Source organism: Ursus arctos, unplaced genomic scaffold (assembly GCF_023065955.2).
Source record: "Ursus arctos isolate Adak ecotype North America unplaced genomic scaffold, UrsArc2.0 scaffold_1, whole genome shotgun sequence".
Classification (NCBI taxonomy): domain Eukaryota; kingdom Metazoa; phylum Chordata; class Mammalia; order Carnivora; family Ursidae; genus Ursus; species Ursus arctos.
This window is the reverse complement of record NW_026622763.1, coordinates 57,233,673-57,251,775: the sequence shown is the minus strand read 5'-3', so window position 1 is coordinate 57,251,775 and position 18,103 is coordinate 57,233,673. Positions and strand designations below refer to the sequence as shown.

Sequence of the window (18,103 nt, the reverse complement as noted above, 5' to 3'; positions counted from 1 at the left end):
TAAAAAGACGCTCAATGTGACACTTTCTTCCCCGTCTTTAGAACCTCCTCAATTCATTAAGAAGCCCAGCCCCGTATTAGTGCTGAGAAACGGACAGTCGACAACATTTGAATGCCAAATAACAGGCACTCCTGAAATCAGAGTTTCTTGGTATCTGGACGGGAATGAAATAACAGCCATTAAGAAATATGGCATTTCCTTCATCGATGGTGTAGCCACTTTCCAAATTTCTGGTGCCAGGGTAGAAAACAGCGGGACTTACGTCTGTGAAGCCCGCAATGACGCAGGCACGGCAAGCTGCAGCATTGAATTAAAAGTGAAAGGTGCGTTACTGGGTCCGTTTGCCCTTTCGGCTGTGCTGCCGGCCAGGCTGTCGGTCTTCCCTCGAGTAAGCTCGTGTCTATCTTCCTTTTGAATCTTTAGAACCTCCCACCTTTATCAGGGAGCTGAGGCCCGTGGAGGTCGTGAAAGATAGTGACGTGCAGCTGGAGTGTGAAGTGGCGGGAACGTCTCCATTTGAGGTCACTTGGCTGAGGAATAACAAGGAAATTCGAAGCAGCAAAAAATATACCCTAACCGACAGAGTATCCGTGTTTAACCTCCATATAACCCGGTGTGACCCCTCAGACACTGGTGAATACCAGTGCATCGTATCCAATGAAGGCGGCAGCTGCTCTAGCAGTACCCGGGTCTCCCTGAAAGGTCAGTGGCACACACGAGAACAGGCTACCATGTAAGAATTTCGCAATGTCTTTCATTTTATGATCACAAGGAGAAGCTCAACCATGCCTCTTCTTTTCCCACTATCTCACTGAATCACAGAACCACCATCGTTCATGAAGAAGATAGAGAACCTCACCACTGTTTTGAAAAGCTCTGCCACCTTTCAGAGTACGGTGGCGGGCTCTCCTCCCATTTCTATAACCTGGCTCAAGGATGATCACATTCTTGATGAAGATGATAATGTTCATATTTCGTTTGTGAACAATGTGGCCACGCTTCAGATCAGAGCTGTGGACAACGGGCACAGCGGGAGATACACGTGTCAAGCCAAGAACGAGTCAGGCGTTGAGCGGTGTTATGCTTTCCTTTTAGTCCAAGGTCTGTAAGCTGTTCTCTTGAGGACTTAGTCGAGGGGGGACAGTTTCATAAGCACCCTGTGTTTCCAGCGGAATTAACAATGCAGCTCATGTGCACTTTAATTCTCACTGCAGAGCCTGCTCAGATCCTAGAGAAAGCGAAGTCTGTCGATGTCACTGAGAAAGACCCGGTGACTCTGGAGTGCGTAGTGGCCGGGACACCAGAACTCAAAGTGAAATGGCTGAAGGATGGAAAACAAATTGTGCCTAGTAGATATTTTTCGATGAGTTTTGAAAATAATGTGGCCAGTTTTAGGATCCAGTCAGTCATGAAGCAAGACAGTGGTCAGTACACATTCAAGGTGGAAAATGACTTTGGAAGCAGTAGCTGCGACGCCCACCTGAGAGTGCTAGGTGTGTACTTTGGCCCTAGTTGGCTTCCCTTATCTCTGTGACCTCTATCCCTTGTGCACAAGTGGCAACATATTAATCGATGTGTTTTGCTGTTTGCATTGGATAGATCAAGATATCCCTCCATCTTTCACCAAAAAATTAACCAAAATGGATAAAGTTCTGGGGTCTTCTATTCGTATGGAGTGCAAGGTTTCTGGCTCACTTCCTATTAGCGCTCAGTGGTTTAAGGACGGAAAAGAAATATCTACAAGTGCAAAATACAGACCCATCAGTCACGAGAACACAGTGTCACTGGAAGTTAATAATCTGGAATTAGAGGATACGGCGAATTACACATGCAAGGTCTCAAACGTAGCAGGGGATGATGCATGCAGTGGCATCTTAACTGTTAAAGGTTAGAACTTCTTTTCCTCTTCCTGGTTCTTCTTTGTGATTGCTTTTTAAATGTGCCACTCTTCCTTTGTATTCTTTAGAACTAAAAGTCTCAATACTTCTGTTTTGTGGTTCTATATTTATTGAGTTCAAGAAATACACCGTTGTTGCCTCTTTTCAGAAATGTTTGCTTACATGTCCATATGACTGTCAAAACACTTTAACTACAAGGAATCTAATTAAGTATATTTCTCTTAACATCTGTAGAACCACCAAGCTTCCTGGTGAAACCCGAGCGACAACAAGCCATACCGGATTCTACAGTAGAATTTAAGGCAGTATTGAAAGGAACACCACCATTTAAAATAAAATGGTTTAAAGATGATGTGGAACTTGCCTCTGGACCTAAATGTTTCATTGGCTTGGAAGGGTCAACTAGCTTCTTAAATCTCTATTCAGTGGATGCTTCCAAGACTGGACAATACACTTGCCAAGTTACCAATGACGTTGGTAGCGACTCTTGTACTACGGTGCTGCTTGTGACAGGTGTGCACTGTTTGAGTGTTTCACATTTCTGTCTGACCTGTGGCTCCCTTCTGTACAGTGCATCTACCCAGTCAAGAAAGTTCACTTCTCTCTAACAGTACACAGTATTTGCCAGGCATTGTTCATCTTTTCCTCTTTCCTGCGTACTACCTAATTTAGCATGTTATTTATATCTGTTCCCTCATCATCTCCTCTTTCTTTCACTCTCTAGAACCACCAAAGTTTGTAAAGAAATTAGAAACATCCAAAATAGTGAAAGCAGGTGACTCCACACGACTTGAATGCAAGATAACGGGATCCCCAGAAATCAGAGTTGTGTGGTACAGAAATGAACACGAACTCCACGCCAGTGATAAATACAGAATGACTTTCATTGACTCAGTGGCCGTCCTACAGATGAACAATCTCGGCACTGAGGACAGTGGGGATTTCATTTGTGAGGCTCAGAATCCTGCCGGCAGCACAAGCTGCAGTACCAAGGTTATCGTAAAAGGTAGAAATCTCTTCCTTCTGTCCCTCATTACCTGAAACCCACCTTCTCCTCCCCTGGGGTATCATAGCTCTTTATTCTTTCACTGTCATTTTAGCTTCCATTTGAGATCATAGAATAGTTCCCCAAACTAGTATTATTTCCCTTTTTAGATGTTCTTTCTTAAGATTTCCTTACATGTAGCTATTTTTCTTGTTATTCCAATGCCATCATTCTGATCACCTCAACACATTGGCCAAGCAGTTTAAATTCGATGTTTCACAAACATAGAAAGAAAGAAAGAAAGAAAGAAAGAAAGAAAGAAAGAAAGAAAGAAAGAAAGAAAAGGAAAGGAAAAAGAAAAGTAGGCATTTTAAAATCTATTTTTGCCTTTGGTCAGCTTATGAATATATCAGCAGCCTCACTATAATCTTTAGCATTAATAGCAAAGAATATTTACCACATATATATAAGATGCAAGCAATACAGGTTTTAACCTTACATTTGAAACAGGACAATTAGAGGCGTACCTGGGTAGCTCGGTCAGTTAAGTGTCCAACTCTTGATTTCAGGTCTTAATCTCAGGGTTGTGAGTTCAAGCCCCACGTTAGGCTCCACTCTGGAGCCTACTTAAAAATATATACATAAATATATATTTTTAAAATACTGGACAATTATATATATTTTTTTCTCTCTCAAGAATTGGTTCCTATTTTTTAAAAATTATATCACTATACCTTGGTACAATGAATACCAGTATTTTCTGTGGCCATTTTCCAGTATTTTTATCACAAAGTCCAAGTCTGTCATGGTGTGAAGCAATTATTTCAGTAACATTTGTTGACGTGGAAGACTTAGATCACAAGTGTCATAAGGGCTTTCAGCTATCTCCGTTATAGAGCATATACAAAAAATTTCAACCCTGAAGTCAAGATTCTAAACCTCATGAATATCATCTTAATTAAATGTACTTGGGTTTGGTTTTTGTTTACAATTTTTGCATCAGTCCTTATTGTCCAAGATAAATTAGGTAAGGTAAGGTAGATAGAAGGTCGAACTCCTCAGTAAGGACAACTGGAGGTCTTGTCTGGGCTCTCTGCCAAGGAAGCAGGCTGATTTTTGTAAAGGCTAATGGCTTCTCCAAAGCGGTTATTCCTCAACACTAAAGTGATGGCTCTGGACACTGTTTCCCCGTTATAGTATCTTCACTCTTTCTTCCACCTTAAAAACAAAAACATTCTGTGAAATTAAATAGTCCAATTCATTAGAAATTCTTGTTTTTTACAGAACCACCTGTTTTTAGCAGCTTCCCTCCTGTAGTAGAAACCCTTAAAAATACTGAAGTTAGTCTTGAGTGTGAACTATCGGGAACACCACCATTCGGCGTGATCTGGTACAAAGACAAGCGGCAGCTCCGAAGTAGCAAGAAATACAAGATTGCATCCAAAAATTTCCACGCAAGTATTCACATTCTCAATGTTGAAGCTTCGGACATTGGTGAATACTACTGCAAAGCCCAGAATGAAGTCGGAAGTGATACTTGTATTTGTACTGTAAAATTAAAAGGTAAGCATATTTCCTGCATCTGGCAGAAATGGCAGGAATGTGCAAAACACTTACTTTTTCTCTCTCTCTTCCATTATCTGGACAATGTTTTCAACACTCTCCACCCATCTTTCCTTGTTCAGAACCACCAAGATTTGTCTCCAAACTGAACAGCCTCACGGTTGTAGCTGGCGAGCCCGCTGAGTTACAAGCATCCATAGAAGGAGCCCAGCCTATTTCTGTCCAGTGGCTTAAAGAGAAAGAAGAAGTGATCAGAGAAAGTGAAAACATCAGAATTACATTTGTAGAAAATGTTGCAACTCTGCAGTTTGCAAAAGCAGAACCAGCTAATGCTGGGAAGTATATCTGTCAAATCAAGAATGATGGTGGAATGAGGGAGAACATGGCCACACTGACTGTTTTAGGTTGGTACAATATAGTACAACGGTCCCCTGATAGAAGGTGATGCCAAACACTGAGATGAGTCACTGGTAGAATCTCCTGTTCTAAATTTCTTCTAGAAGGATAGTAATCCTTACCTATTTGAAAGGTTTAGAAGAGGGTTGCCTGGATCACTCAGTCAGTTAGTGCATCTGCCTTTGGCTCAGGTCATGATCCCAAGGTCCTGGGATCGAGCCCCCTGTCGGGCTCTCTGCTCAGTGGGGAGTCTGCTTTTCCCTTTCCCTCTACCCATCTCTCACTCTCTCTTTCTGTCTCTCTCTCTCTCAAATAAATAAATAAAATAAGAATAAAATGAAAGAAAGACCAAAAAAAAGAAAGGTTTAGGAAAAAGGACCTAATCGATCTTTCTTTTCCCCTAATCGATCTTTTAAACTCTTCTTGTTTCTGTGATCCTAACAAAAATTAGCCATCTGTTTCAATGTTTACTTACTACTTTTCTTGATGGATTAGCCAATATAATCATGACTCTCTTTTGTTTAAGCATGAAAACTATGGGAAGCCAGCTTTTGCAACAAGGAAATTTTGTTTCCAAAGTACTAGCTATTAATGCTGGCAAGAACTCCCAACATCAGAGTTAGATAGGAAAGACTTGCACTTGCACCTTTGGACATTTTAATTCAGCAATTGTTTGGAGAACAGCTTGGAAAACCACTAGCTTTAGCACCTTAAAGCAAAAATATCAAGTAATTCATAATGACATGAATCCTTTGCTCTAGAGAGAGGGTCAAGTGCAGATCAATACACACTGTCTAGTATACATTATATTGTTTTGGAAGTCAACTGGTGCACAAACATATTTCTTAATAACCCATCATTTCATGATAGTGTGTAATTGTGGCATCATCTCTCTCTAAGGAGAGAGCCCTAGCACAACCACAGCATGGGAAGAAACAGTCTCAGTGAATTTGAGAGTAGAGGCATGGTAATGGTAACGGACTTTGACAGATGGCTATCACATTTTATTTCAGAGCCTGCAGTCATTGTTGAGAAAGCAGGATCAATGACAGTGGCTGTGGGAGAAACGTGCACTCTGGAGTGTAAGGTGGCCGGCACTCCCGAACTCTCAGTAGAATGGTACAAAGACGGAAAGCTGTTGACCAGCAGCCAAAAACACAAATTTAGCTTCTACAACAAAATCTCTTCCTTAAAGATACTCTCTGTTGAAAGGCAAGACGCAGGCACATACACCTTCCAGGTTCAAAATAACGTTGGAAAAAGCAGCTGCACAGCTGTGGTTGACGTTTCAGGTCAGTTCCACTCTATTCCCCCCATTGCTTATGCGAATGCCTTCATCAGCTTCCTTCCCGCACAGCTCTTCTACTCTTTCAAACCATGATGATCTCTTGCCTTTCCTCACACAGACCGAATGGTCCCTCCCTCTTTCACCCGAAGACTGAGAGGTACTGTTGGGGTGCTGGGTACTTCTTGCATCCTGGAGTGCAAAGTAGCTGGGTCATCACCTATCTCTGTTGCCTGGTTTCATGAAAAAACTAAGATTGTCAGTGGAGCAAAGTACCAAACCACATTCTCCGATAACGTCTGCACATTGCAGCTGAATTCTTTGGACTCCTCGGACACGGGCAATTACACGTGCGTGGCCGCTAATGCCGCCGGCTCTGATGAATGTCGTGCAGCGTTGGCTGTACAAGGTCAGTGTTACGTACACAAACCATTTCTTACAAATTCTCTTTTGGGTGCCCATCCAGGCACCCATTTGACGCACATTCAAAAGAGCTCTTCCTTTTCAATTCAAAGTCGCAACTGAATGAGAAGCTTACGGGCTCTTTTCACTGTCCTCCATGTCTATGTAGAACCACCCTCTTTCGTGAAGGAACCTGAACCTTTGGAAATACTACCAGGCAAAAATGTCACCTTCACAAGCGTTATTCGAGGGACCCCTCCCTTCAAGGTCGGCTGGTTCAGAGGCGCCAGAGAACTCGTGAGAGGAGACCGGTGTAACATTTATTTTGAAGACACTGTGGCAGAACTGGAATTATTTAATGTTGACATCTCTCAGAGTGGGGAATACACTTGTGTGGTTTCTAACAATGCTGGCCAAACGTCCTGCACGACTCATCTCTTTGTGAAAGGTTTGTTCAAGTGCATTTGCCCTTCTTATTTTCTCTACGCTGACATCTTTGCACTCTTACTGTGTTTAATTGTCGTGCTTTGTCCCTCACCAGAACCGGCTACCTTTGTGAAGAAGTTAAGTGATCACTCTGTAGAGCCAGGGAAGTCCATAATTCTGGAAGGCACCTACACTGGGACACTTCCGATTTCAGTTGCCTGGAAAAAGGATGGTGTTAACGTAACTCCATCTGAGAGATGCAGCATAGTCACAACAGAGAAAACTTGCATCCTAGAAATTCTGAACAGCACAAAAAGAGATGCAGGACAGTACTCCTGCGAAATTGAAAACGAGGCAGGGAGGGATGTTTGCCAAGCTCTGGTATCTACGTTAGGTGTGTTGTCTTATGTTCTCTCCTAAATGATCGGCATTCATGTAACACAAAGCATGCTTTGTTTGGTGTTCTTTAATTCCAGTGGCTGACTGTGATCCTTTCTTCTTCAGAACCACCTTATTTTGTTACGGAACTAGAACCCCTGGAGGCATCTGTTGGAGATTCGGTTTCTTTACAGTGCCAAGTTGCTGGGACACCAGAAATTACAGTGTCTTGGTACAAAGGAGACACTAAGTTACGGCCAACTCCAGAATACAGGACCTATTTTACAAACAATGTGGCCACACTGGTTTTTAATAAAGTGAATATTAATGACAGTGGAGAGTACACATGTAAAGCAGAAAATAGCATAGGAACTGCTTCTTCTAAGACTGTCTTCAGAATTCAAGGTGATAATATGAATTCAGAAATGAGGAAATTTTTTAATTTTAATTCTTTTATCTTTGTGGAGAAATTTTCGTTTGATCTACTGATGGCTCAAGTATCGCTTGTCTTCCTGCAGAGCGCCAACTCCCACCTTCCTTTGCAAGACAACTGAAAGACATTGAACAGACTGTTGGGTTGCCAGTTACACTCACTTGTCGATTAAATGGCTCTGCACCCATCCAAGTGTGCTGGTATAGAGATGGGGTACTTTTACGAGATGACGAAAATCTACAGACGTCATTTGTAGATAATGTGGCAACTTTAAAAATTTTGCAAACGGACTTGAGTCACTCCGGCCAGTACTCCTGCTCAGCTTCTAACCCACTTGGAACAGCGTCTTCTAGTGCTAGACTGACAGCAAGAGGTTTGTTCCCATGTTAATCTTTCCCTTTGCAAACCAAACCGTGACTTCTTATTCATTGTCAGAGTAGAAATGGCCAATGGAAAAAGTAAAACAAACAAAAACACACATTGCCTTTTCTTTTCATTTTCCAGAACCTAAGAAATCTCCCTTCTTTGACATCAAGCCTGTATCTATTGATGTCATTGCTGGGGAAAGTGCTGACTTTGAGTGTCATGTTACTGGTGCTCAACCAATGCGAATCACTTGGTCGAAAGATAACAAGGAGATACGACCTGGAGGAAATTATACTATCACATGTGTGGGAAACACTCCCCATCTGAGAATTCTTAAAGTAGGCAAAGGAGACTCTGGTCAATATACTTGCCAAGCAACCAATGATGTTGGCAAAGACATGTGCTCAGCTCAACTCAGTGTAAAAGGTATCATTACGTGACACCTACCAATACCTGTTCTTTCCCACGTTTGTGTAATGGTCTTCTAAAAGTTCCTTTAGTTTTTAAGTGTGTGGGAAAAACTAACTGGGTCATGTTAGAATTTGTATATTAGTGTTGAAAACATTAATCAAAGTTCTGTTTTGTCTTTATATTGTTCTTTAAAGTAGTGTCAACTCTAAGTGTGATCCTATCAGATAGTGTCTAATTGAAATTTGTTAAATACTGTTTCAACTATCCATTCTCCTATTTTCTGTTATATGGCATTCTGATTTATCATTACTAAATTGTGATCAAATACCTCTATAATACATTACTTTATATATCTTAGCTTATATATCCAAACTACAAAAATAAGCTTAACAATGAAATTCTCTATTAAAAGCTTGTTTAATAGAAAGCATAACATTTTACCATAAAATAATCAGAAAGTATATTCTTAATAAACCAGTTTAAATATGTATTTATAGGATCTTCAACTACAAACACAAGCTGTTTTTTCCTTTGATTTACTAGAACCTCCCAAGTTTGTTAAGAAGCTAGAAGCTTCTAAAGTTGTGAAGCAGGGAGAATCCATCCAACTGGAATGCAAAATAAGTGGTTCCCCAGAAATAAAAGTTGTGTGGTTCCGAAATGACAGTGAACTCCATGAAAGTTGGAAATACAACATGTCATTCGTTAATTCTGTGGCACTGCTTACCATCAATGAAGGCAGCACTGAGGATAGCGGGGACTATATCTGTGAAGCTCATAATGGTGTTGGTGACGCCAGCTGCAGCACAGCCCTGACCGTTAAAGGTTAGACACCCTAAACTGCTTTCTTCTCCTCTGATTGGATTCTTTTTCGGCAATGTTATGAGCTCCAAAATAACAAGACTCCCTATGGGGATTTGCTTGCAATTCCTTGAACTAGTTTTTGTGAATTGTTATTTCTTGCATTACCATACTGTCATACGGTCACACCAATCATTCTTAATGATCCTGGATTCTAAAATACTATTTTTCCTTTTCAGTAAGCAAATTTTCTCATCATTTATCTTCTTTTTTTCTGGTAGCACCTCCTGTTTTCACCCAGAAGCCTGCTCCAATAGGAGCTCTTAAAGGTTCTGATGTTATCTTCCAATGTGAAATTTCGGGAACCCCCCCATTTGAAGTGGTGTGGGTTAAAGATCGAAAGCAAGTTCGAAGCAGCAAGAAATTTAAAATCACTTCAAAAAATTTTGATACAAGTCTTCATATCCTTAACCTTGACACTTCCGATGTAGGAGAATATCATTGCAAAGCTACTAATGAGGTGGGAAGCGACACGTGTGTTTGCACTGTCAAGTTCAAAGGTTTGTATAAGCGGGCACGAAAATATATGTCTCTTCCTTTCATCTTTTCTTGTTTAACTAATAACTTCTGTGGCTGTGATTCTTTTTTTCTCTAACCACAAATTTCTTTCATTAGAACCCCCACGGTTTGTGAAAAAGCTAAGCGACACCTCAACCCTTGTTGGGGATGCTGTTGAGTTACGGGCTGTAGTTGAAGGCTTCCAGCCAATTTCTGTTGTCTGGCTGAAAGATAAAGGTGATGTCATCAGAGAGAGTGAAAACACTAGGATTTCATTCGTCGATAATGTCGCAACCCTCCAGCTTGGGAGCCCTGAAGCATCTGATTCTGGAAAATATGTGTGCCAAATCAAAAATGATGCTGGGATGAGAGAGTGTTCAGCAGTCTTGACTGTAGTAGGTTAGTAACAAAGTACAACCTGAGAAAAAAATCACATTGATTGGCCCATGGTCATCATCTGCAAATATTATTCTTACCCCATTATATATTGATTACACTCTCAGTTTGGAAGGTGACTTTATTTTCAATGCGCTATACTTCTTCTTTTAGAACCAGCCAGAATCGTAGAGAAGCCAGAACCCATGACTGTCACTACTGGAAATCCTTTTGCTTTAGAGTGTGTAGTGGCTGGAACACCAGAACTTTCAGTCAAGTGGTTCAAAGATGGGAGAGAATTATCTGCAGACAGCAAACATCAGATTACATTCATCAACAAAGTGGCTTCCATTAAAATCCCTTGTGCAGAAATGAGTGACAAGGGGTTATATAGCTTTGAAGTGAAAAACAGTGTTGGTAAAAGTACCTGCTCTGTATCCGTCCACGTGTCGGGTGAGTAGTGTGAGGTTTTTACGAATCTATAATTTTTCCTGGAAAAAGAAAAAAAAAGCTTCTCTTTAAATGGAAAACTACCCTTCTCCACATAGATCGAGTTGTGCCTCCTTCCTTCATCCGCAAGCTGAAAGACATGAACGCCATCCTGGGGACCTCGGCCGTTCTGGAGTGCCGAGTCTCTGGCTCAGCCCCGATTTCAGTTGGCTGGTTTCAGGACGGAAATGAGCTCGTTAGCGGGCCTAAATGCCAGTCCAGCTTTTCAGAAAATGTCTGCACGTTGAATCTGAGCTTATTGGAGCCCTCGGACACAGGCGTATACACGTGTGTGGCTGCCAACGTGGCTGGTTCTGACGAGTGCTCGGCCGTCCTGACCGTGCAAGGTCAGTGTGCAAGAGGCGGGCCGCAGCCGCCCTCACGTCTCTTCCACGTGACGTGGCGCCTGCCTCGCGTGGAATTTCTCTATCTGGTCTTCATTTGTAGTCTTAGTTCCCTTTTCTTTGAGGAGCAAAAGCGCCATCTCACCTAGTTTCCTTTTTTTCTCTTGACCTCTCCCTCCCGTGGGGGTTCCAGAACCACCATCTTTCGAACAAATCCCCGACTCTGTGGAAGTTTTACCTGGAACGAGCCTCATCTTCACCAGCGTCTTTAGAGGCACCCCTCCGTTCAAGGTCAAATGGTTTAAGGGCAGCAGGGAACTGGTGTCAGGGGAGTCATGCACCATCTCTCTGGAAGATTTTGTGACAGAACTGGAGTTGTTGGAGGTGGAGCCGTTGCAGAGTGGAGACTATTCTTGCCTGGTGACCAATGACGCGGGCAGTGCCTCTTGTACTGCCCATCTTTTTGTGAAAGGTTTGCTCTGTTCTCCAACTCATGTGTCTCTTAAAATTCCTTTCCAAGTCTTCATTTGAAGATGCCAATTTCACCCTCCTGTTTCCTCCGTACAGAACCAGCCACCTTTGTGAAAAGGTTGGCTGATTTCAACGTGGAGACTGGAAGCCCCATAGTCCTTGAGGCCACGTTTACTGGCACACCTCCCATCTCGGTGAGCTGGATGAAGAATGAGTTCCTTCTTTCACAGTCTCAGAACTGCAGTATTACCATGACAGAGAAATCGACGATCCTGGAAATTACAGAGAGCACTATAGAGGATTATGCCCAGTACAGCTGCCTGATAGAAAATGAGGCCGGTCAAGATATTTGTGAAGCTCTGGTGTCTGTCTTAGGTGTGTTAACAAGTTACCTCTTTTTGTTGCTGTCTTTTCCTTCTTTGAAAACATCCTCTTCAAGGTAGCGTGATTGATTGATTATCATCCTTTGTGCCCTAGAACCACCCTATTTCATTGAACCTCTGCAACACGTAGAGGCAACCATTGGAGAACCCACGACTTTACAGTGTAAAGTGGATGGAACCCCAGAAATTAGAATTTCTTGGTATAAAGAACACACAAAGCTACGATCGGCTCCTGCATATAAAATGCAATTTAAAAATAACGTTGCCTCTTTAGTAATCAACAAAGTGGACCACAGTGACGTGGGAGAGTACACATGCAAGGCAGAGAACAGCGTGGGGGCAGTCGCTTCTTCCGGCGTGCTTGTTATCAAAGGTGACGATGGTTTCGTTTACCAAGTCTTGCTGTGTGCTGACAGACCCATTTTCTTAAAAACATCAAAATTGTAATGGCTTGAAATACGTCGTGGAAGTTGTATCTCTTGTAAACAAGGGTTATCTATAACTTCTTTACAGAGCGTAAACTTCCACCTTCCTTTGCAAGAAAACTGAAGGATGTTCATGAGACTCTTGGTTTCCCTGTTGCGTTTGAATGTCGCATCAATGGCTCAGAACCTCTTCAAGTGTCTTGGTACAAAGATGGGGTGCTTTTGAAAGATGATGCAAATTTGCAAACGTCTTTTGTTCATAACGTAGCAACCCTTCAGATTTTGCAAACTGACCAGAGCCATGTTGGTCAGTACAATTGCTCAGCTTCTAATCCTCTTGGAACTGCTTCTTCTAGTGCCAAACTCATTCTCTCAGGTGAGTAGCTCATCACATTACCCTCTTCATTATAAAAGCTTCACTGCTGTGGGCCGCCAAAGGACTGGTGCCACTTAGTTTCTGCTCCATGTCCGGGAGCATGAAAACCAAAGTCACCATGTTGGTCTTCATCCTTTTCAGAACATGAAGTGCCTCCTTTCTTTGATCTAAAGCCTGTATCGGTAGATCTTGCTCTTGGAGAAAGTGGTTCTTTTAAATGTCATGTAACTGGAACTGCACCCATCAAAATCACTTGGGCCAAAGATAACCGAGAGATTCGCCCTGGAGGCAACTACAAGATGACTTTGGTTGAAAACACTGCCACTCTGACAGTTCTCAAAGTAAGCAAAGGCGATGCCGGGCAGTACACCTGCTACGCAAGCAACGTCGCTGGAAAAGACTCTTGTTCTGCTCACCTGGGTGTACAAGGTACCTGTTCCAGTCAAGAAGCAACATCTCTTTTATGTTTTCAATATCTTGAAATACAAGAGGAAGGGTGTGCTTGAAAGTTATGTTTGGGACCATGGTCTAGTAATTAGAAGAGATCAAATGGATCTAGGGCCTTCCAAATGGGGTCAAGTTTTAAAATTTTTTGTTAAAAAATATAAAACTGATAGAACACAGACTGGACATCCATTTTCAAAGGCTTAAGATAGAGACTAGGGAAATAGTGAACCAAAGTTTTTCACAGAATTGCAAGGAAATCCAAGTTTGAAAGAAATCAGCTTGAGACAAAAAAAGGAAGTGACCTCAAATGACTTATTTTTGACAGTAGGTTGTAAATTAGTGGATTTTGTCACTCTAGGGGATAGCAGATCCCAAACAAGCCCTTCAAGAAGAGTCAGCTTGTGCAAACCTCTCTTCCTCCACTAGCCCCCACTTAAATAATAGTGGAAGTGAGAGGGCTAGGGAGAACATCAAGATCCAACATTATGGAAGGCAACCATATCTTTCTGTAGCAAGTTCATGGCTGCCATTGTCAGAAATTAAATCCTTAACTCAATGAGCTACTGATCTAATCCATTAGAGAATTTTTGAGGGTTTTTGTGGGGATGGTTTATAGATATCTTGAAATTAAAATAGAATTGTATTTAGCAGCCCATTTGCTCTATGACATATTCCTAATCATTTTTATTTCTCTGAGCTTGAATTTTTTGCTTCACTAACAAAGAAAGCCTTGCTCTCCCTCACTTTGAAGGGAAATTATGAGAGTTGAAGAAATACCTATTTAAGGTCTATAAGAGAAATTGGCATAAATATAATGATACCTCGCCCAGTTTTGTTATTCTGATTCCTCATCGTACATACCTGGTATCTTTGCAACCATAGGAGATACACCTCCACTGTTTCACATACAGGAGAGTAGTCAAACTCTCGTATTCCTTGTGAACTTCAGAGTGCTTCCAACACCAGATATAGCCTGTGCCTCTGATCTTGCACTCAACATATGATTCTTTTGCTGGGAGGAGAATCAAACAGTACAGATTAATGTATTTTCCTCTTTCCGTTTGCAATAACATTTGATATGGTTGCTTACAGAAATACATGCATTTTATTTTAAGAAATTTCTACTTAGATTCAACTTAACTATTCTTAACTACTAATTATTAACTATTCTTCCTTGAACTGCATCAAATAAATATGTTTTCTGAAGTTAAAGGCTTCTCTGACAGAGGGATTCCTTTTTTCACTTCATCTTGAGTTATACGTGTCTTTTCCATCCCTTACCTTGTGTTTTCCCTCTTGGTTCCATAGAACCACCCAGGTTCATTAAGAAGCTAGAAACGTCAAGAATTGTGAAACAGGATGAATACACAAGATATGAATGTAAAATAGGAGGGTCTCCAGAAATCAAAGTTTTATGGTACAAAGACGAGACTGAAATTCAAGAGAGCAGTAAATTCAGAATGTCATTCCACGACTCGGTGGCGGTGTTGGAAATGCACAACCTCAGTGTTGAGGACAGCGGAGACTACACATGTGAGGCCCGCAATGCAGCAGGCAGCGCAAGCAGCAGCACTTCCTTAAAAGTTAAAGGTCAGATCTTACTCTTGATTCATGTTTTTCACATTGGACTCCTCTCTAGCTGTCCTCTCAGGTCCCTGTTTGACTCTTCAGCAACATCTTAAAATTTTTGAAGCATACAATCAAAAATTGAAAGTGATATTTTCTGTCTCTATGATGGAATGGAAAACTGATTCTTACTTGAAACTGTATACTTACAGGATACATCCTGATTTTCCTTTCTTTTCTAACTTAATTACCTTCCAATTGTAGAACCACCTGTTTTCCGCAAAAAGCCTCATCCTGTTGAGACGCTGAAAGGAGCTGATGTTCATCTCGAATGTGAGCTTCAGGGTACTCCCCCATTTCAAGTTTCTTGGCATAAAGATAAGAGAGAACTTAGGAGTGGCAAGAAGTACAAGATCATGTCTGAGAACTTCCTGACAAGTATTCACATCCTGAATGTTGATGCTGCAGACATGGGGGAATACCAGTGCAAAGCCACCAACGATGTGGGGAGTGACACTTGTGTTGGTTCTATCACTCTGAAAGGTTAGAATGGTCTCATTCTTTTCTGTCCACCATTTCCCTTCTAATTTCCTTCCCTCTAATTTTAATGCTCTGTTAGCTTCTTAGTGATTGCCCAGTTCTTTATCACTAGCTGTGTCTTCTACTTTCCCTTTTTTCTCTTTCAAGTCCTTTGTTGTTTAGTGTGCATCCCACATCTGAGTCCTACCAAAGATCATTTGAGACAGTTTTCCAATGGATTTCATTGAACTCAGAAAGCTAGAGAGGACAAGACATTTGACCCTTTTGGCTTAATATAAACTCTAACATGTCCCTGCTCCCACTCACCAAAAATACCTCTGATTTAAGAAATGGAAACATTATTATCACTAGTGGAATTCCTAGCATTGCATGGCTTGAGGGAGGTACTACTAGCCCCACACGTTTTAAACCATTTGTCTCTTTTTCATCAGCACCACCAAGATTTGTGAAGAAGCTCAGTGATGTTTCTACCATCGTTGGTGAAGAAGTTCAGCTACAGACTACTATTGAAGGCGCTGAGCCAATATCAGTGGTGTGGTTCAAAGATAAGGGGGAGATTGTTAGAGAAAGTGACAACATATGGGTTTCTTATTCAGAAAACATTGCAACCCTACAGTTTGCAAGAGCAGAAACAGCCAATGCTGGGAAGTACACCTGTCAGATCAAAAACGATGCTGGAATGCAAGAGTGCTTCGCCACACTATCCGTTCTCGGTTAGTACGAATAGAACATTGCCACGAATATTACCGTGAATACAAATACACACTTACTAGTATCTGTGTTTTTTTAAGCTTTTCAGTTTGAATGTAAATTTTGAATGCAATTTCTATCTCGTTCCAGAACCTGCAGCGATTGTGGAAAAGCCAGAATCCATTAGAGTTACCACAGGAGATACCTGTACCTTGGAGTGCACAGTCACTGGCACACCCGAACTCAGTACCAGATGGTTTAAGGATGGAAAAGAACTGACAAGTGACAGCAAATACAAAATAAGCTTCTTCAACAAAGTATCTGGCCTTAAGATTATCAATGTTGCACCTAGTGACAGTGGTGTATACAGTTTCGAGGTGCAAAACCCTGTTGGCAAAGACAGCTGTACAGCCTCAGTTCAAGTTTCAGGTTGGTTGGTTGGGCTTTTATCTCAATGTTATCATAATGTAGACCCTGATTTACATAAATGTGTATGGGAAGCTCCATCTTCTACAGCAGAACATGAATCTGATCTCCTCTGCATCTCCAAAATCAGAGGTCACATCCCTGTAGAGTTGGAAGAAAACCAAGTTCAAAAGTTAGAACCCTTTCTCATGGAAAAATTTCCACAATTCAGAGTGGTAGGAGTAAAACTTAATCCCCAGAGAAGGATAAAGTTGTCTTTAACTATCACTTATGCTGGAGTAATTCACCATATGATGGTTCACAGTGATGAGAGACCAGAACCCCTCCCACGTCAGCTAGCACATCTTGCCCATTGATTCTCAAGGCTTTCAACTGTGTGAATGCAGAGGGAATTCTTTGATACCCTGGCAAAAAACGCCCCTGAATCTGGGGGTATTCCATCAAAGAGACAATAATTCTCTTTTCAAATCATTGTATAACTGATGTCCCTTGTTTGTTTGATTTTTATCACATTCAGACCGAGCTGTTCCTCCTTCATTCACGAGAAAATTGAAAGAGACGAATGGTCTGTCGGGTTCCTCAGTTGTAATGGAGTGCAAAGTCTATGGGTCACCGCCAATCTCTGTCTCCTGGTTCCATGAAGGAAACGAGATCAGCAGTGGAAGGAAATACCAGACCACCCTGACAGATAACACTTGTGCTTTAACTGTGAACATGCTAGAAGAATCAGATGCCGGAGACTACACGTGTGTAGCTACTAACGTGGCTGGTTCTGATGAATGCAGCGCTCCTTTGACCGTGCGAGGTCAGTTAAAACCACAGGAAAATAGAACTGCATTTCTTATTGTATTAAGCATGTTTATCATCAAACTTCAAAAATATTAAATTGCTCTTGGTATGTCATTTTTGTTTAGAACCACCATCCTTTGTTCAGAAACCTGAGGCCATGGATGTTTTAACGGGAGCCAATGTAACTTTCACAAGCATCATAAAAGGAACACCTCCTTTCAGCGTCAGCTGGTTCAAGGGTAGCAGTGAATTAGTACCAGGGGACAGGTGTAATGTGTCTCTGGAGGATTCCGTGGCTGAGCTGGAGCTGTTTGATGTAGAGACAACACAGAGTGGAGAATATACCTGCATAGTCAGTAACGAGGCTGGCAGAGCTTCTTGTACAGCACATCTCTATGTAAAAGGTTGGTTTGCTAGTCTGCATTGTTACAACTAACTTACGTGAAGTAACAGCTGTGTCTATATCTGAATGTATGTGTGTTTGACTTCGTATTTTCCATTTGCTTACTACAGCGCCAGCCAAATTTGTGAAGAGGCTCAATGACTACAGCATAGAGAAAGGAAAACCCCTGATTCTAGAGGGCACGTACACTGGAACTCCTCCCATTTCGGTTACATGGAAGAAAAATGGCATAAACGTAACTCCTTCTCAGAGGTGTAATATAACCACAACTGAAAAATCTGCAATCCTGGAAATTCCAAGTAGCACAGTGGAGGATGCAGGACAATACAACTGTTACATTGAAAATGCTTCTGGAAAAGATTCCTGTTCGGCACAAATACTGATACTAGGTTTGTTACGACCCTGCCTTCACAGCATCATATATAAATAATCACTCTGGCACGTCTTTTCATGACTAATTCTCTCTCTTGCCTGCAG

The 18,103-nt window shown here is 41.6% G+C and overlaps 1 protein-coding gene across 50 annotated transcripts in view; it reads left to right on the top strand.

The window, feature by feature from the left end:
* TTN (titin) overlaps positions 1–18,103 on the top strand; it is a 270,562-nt gene that overhangs the window by 76,292 nt on the left and 176,167 nt on the right. For 48 of the 50 annotated variants that reach the window (XM_057316425.1, XM_057316423.1, XM_057316417.1 and 45 more), the window contains 32 exons: positions 42–323; positions 424–702; positions 823–1,101; positions 1,215–1,493; positions 1,600–1,887; positions 2,133–2,411; positions 2,623–2,904; positions 4,168–4,446; positions 4,569–4,850; positions 5,856–6,134; positions 6,249–6,536; positions 6,699–7,349; positions 7,460–7,738; positions 7,852–8,139; positions 8,271–8,558; positions 9,087–9,368; positions 9,626–9,904; positions 10,020–10,301; positions 10,452–10,730; positions 10,826–11,113; positions 11,304–11,582; positions 11,678–11,956; positions 12,059–12,337; positions 12,478–12,765; positions 12,907–13,194; positions 14,521–14,802; positions 15,043–15,321; positions 15,750–16,031; positions 16,159–16,437; positions 16,952–17,239; positions 17,349–17,627; positions 17,737–18,015. In XM_057316425.1, the coding sequence (XP_057172408.1) occupies positions 42–323; positions 424–702; positions 823–1,101; positions 1,215–1,493; positions 1,600–1,887; positions 2,133–2,411; positions 2,623–2,904; positions 4,168–4,446; positions 4,569–4,850; positions 5,856–6,134; positions 6,249–6,536; positions 6,699–7,349; positions 7,460–7,738; positions 7,852–8,139; positions 8,271–8,558; positions 9,087–9,368; positions 9,626–9,904; positions 10,020–10,301; positions 10,452–10,730; positions 10,826–11,113; positions 11,304–11,582; positions 11,678–11,956; positions 12,059–12,337; positions 12,478–12,765; positions 12,907–13,194; positions 14,521–14,802; positions 15,043–15,321; positions 15,750–16,031; positions 16,159–16,437; positions 16,952–17,239; positions 17,349–17,627; positions 17,737–18,015 (9,393 nt within the window). The remainder of the gene's footprint in view (positions 1–41; positions 324–423; positions 703–822; positions 1,102–1,214; positions 1,494–1,599; positions 1,888–2,132; positions 2,412–2,622; positions 2,905–4,167; positions 4,447–4,568; positions 4,851–5,855; positions 6,135–6,248; positions 6,537–6,698; positions 7,350–7,459; positions 7,739–7,851; positions 8,140–8,270; positions 8,559–9,086; positions 9,369–9,625; positions 9,905–10,019; positions 10,302–10,451; positions 10,731–10,825; positions 11,114–11,303; positions 11,583–11,677; positions 11,957–12,058; positions 12,338–12,477; positions 12,766–12,906; positions 13,195–14,520; positions 14,803–15,042; positions 15,322–15,749; positions 16,032–16,158; positions 16,438–16,951; positions 17,240–17,348; positions 17,628–17,736; positions 18,016–18,103) is intronic. The other 2 variants (XM_057316414.1, XM_057316302.1) reach the window with 1 other exon arrangement.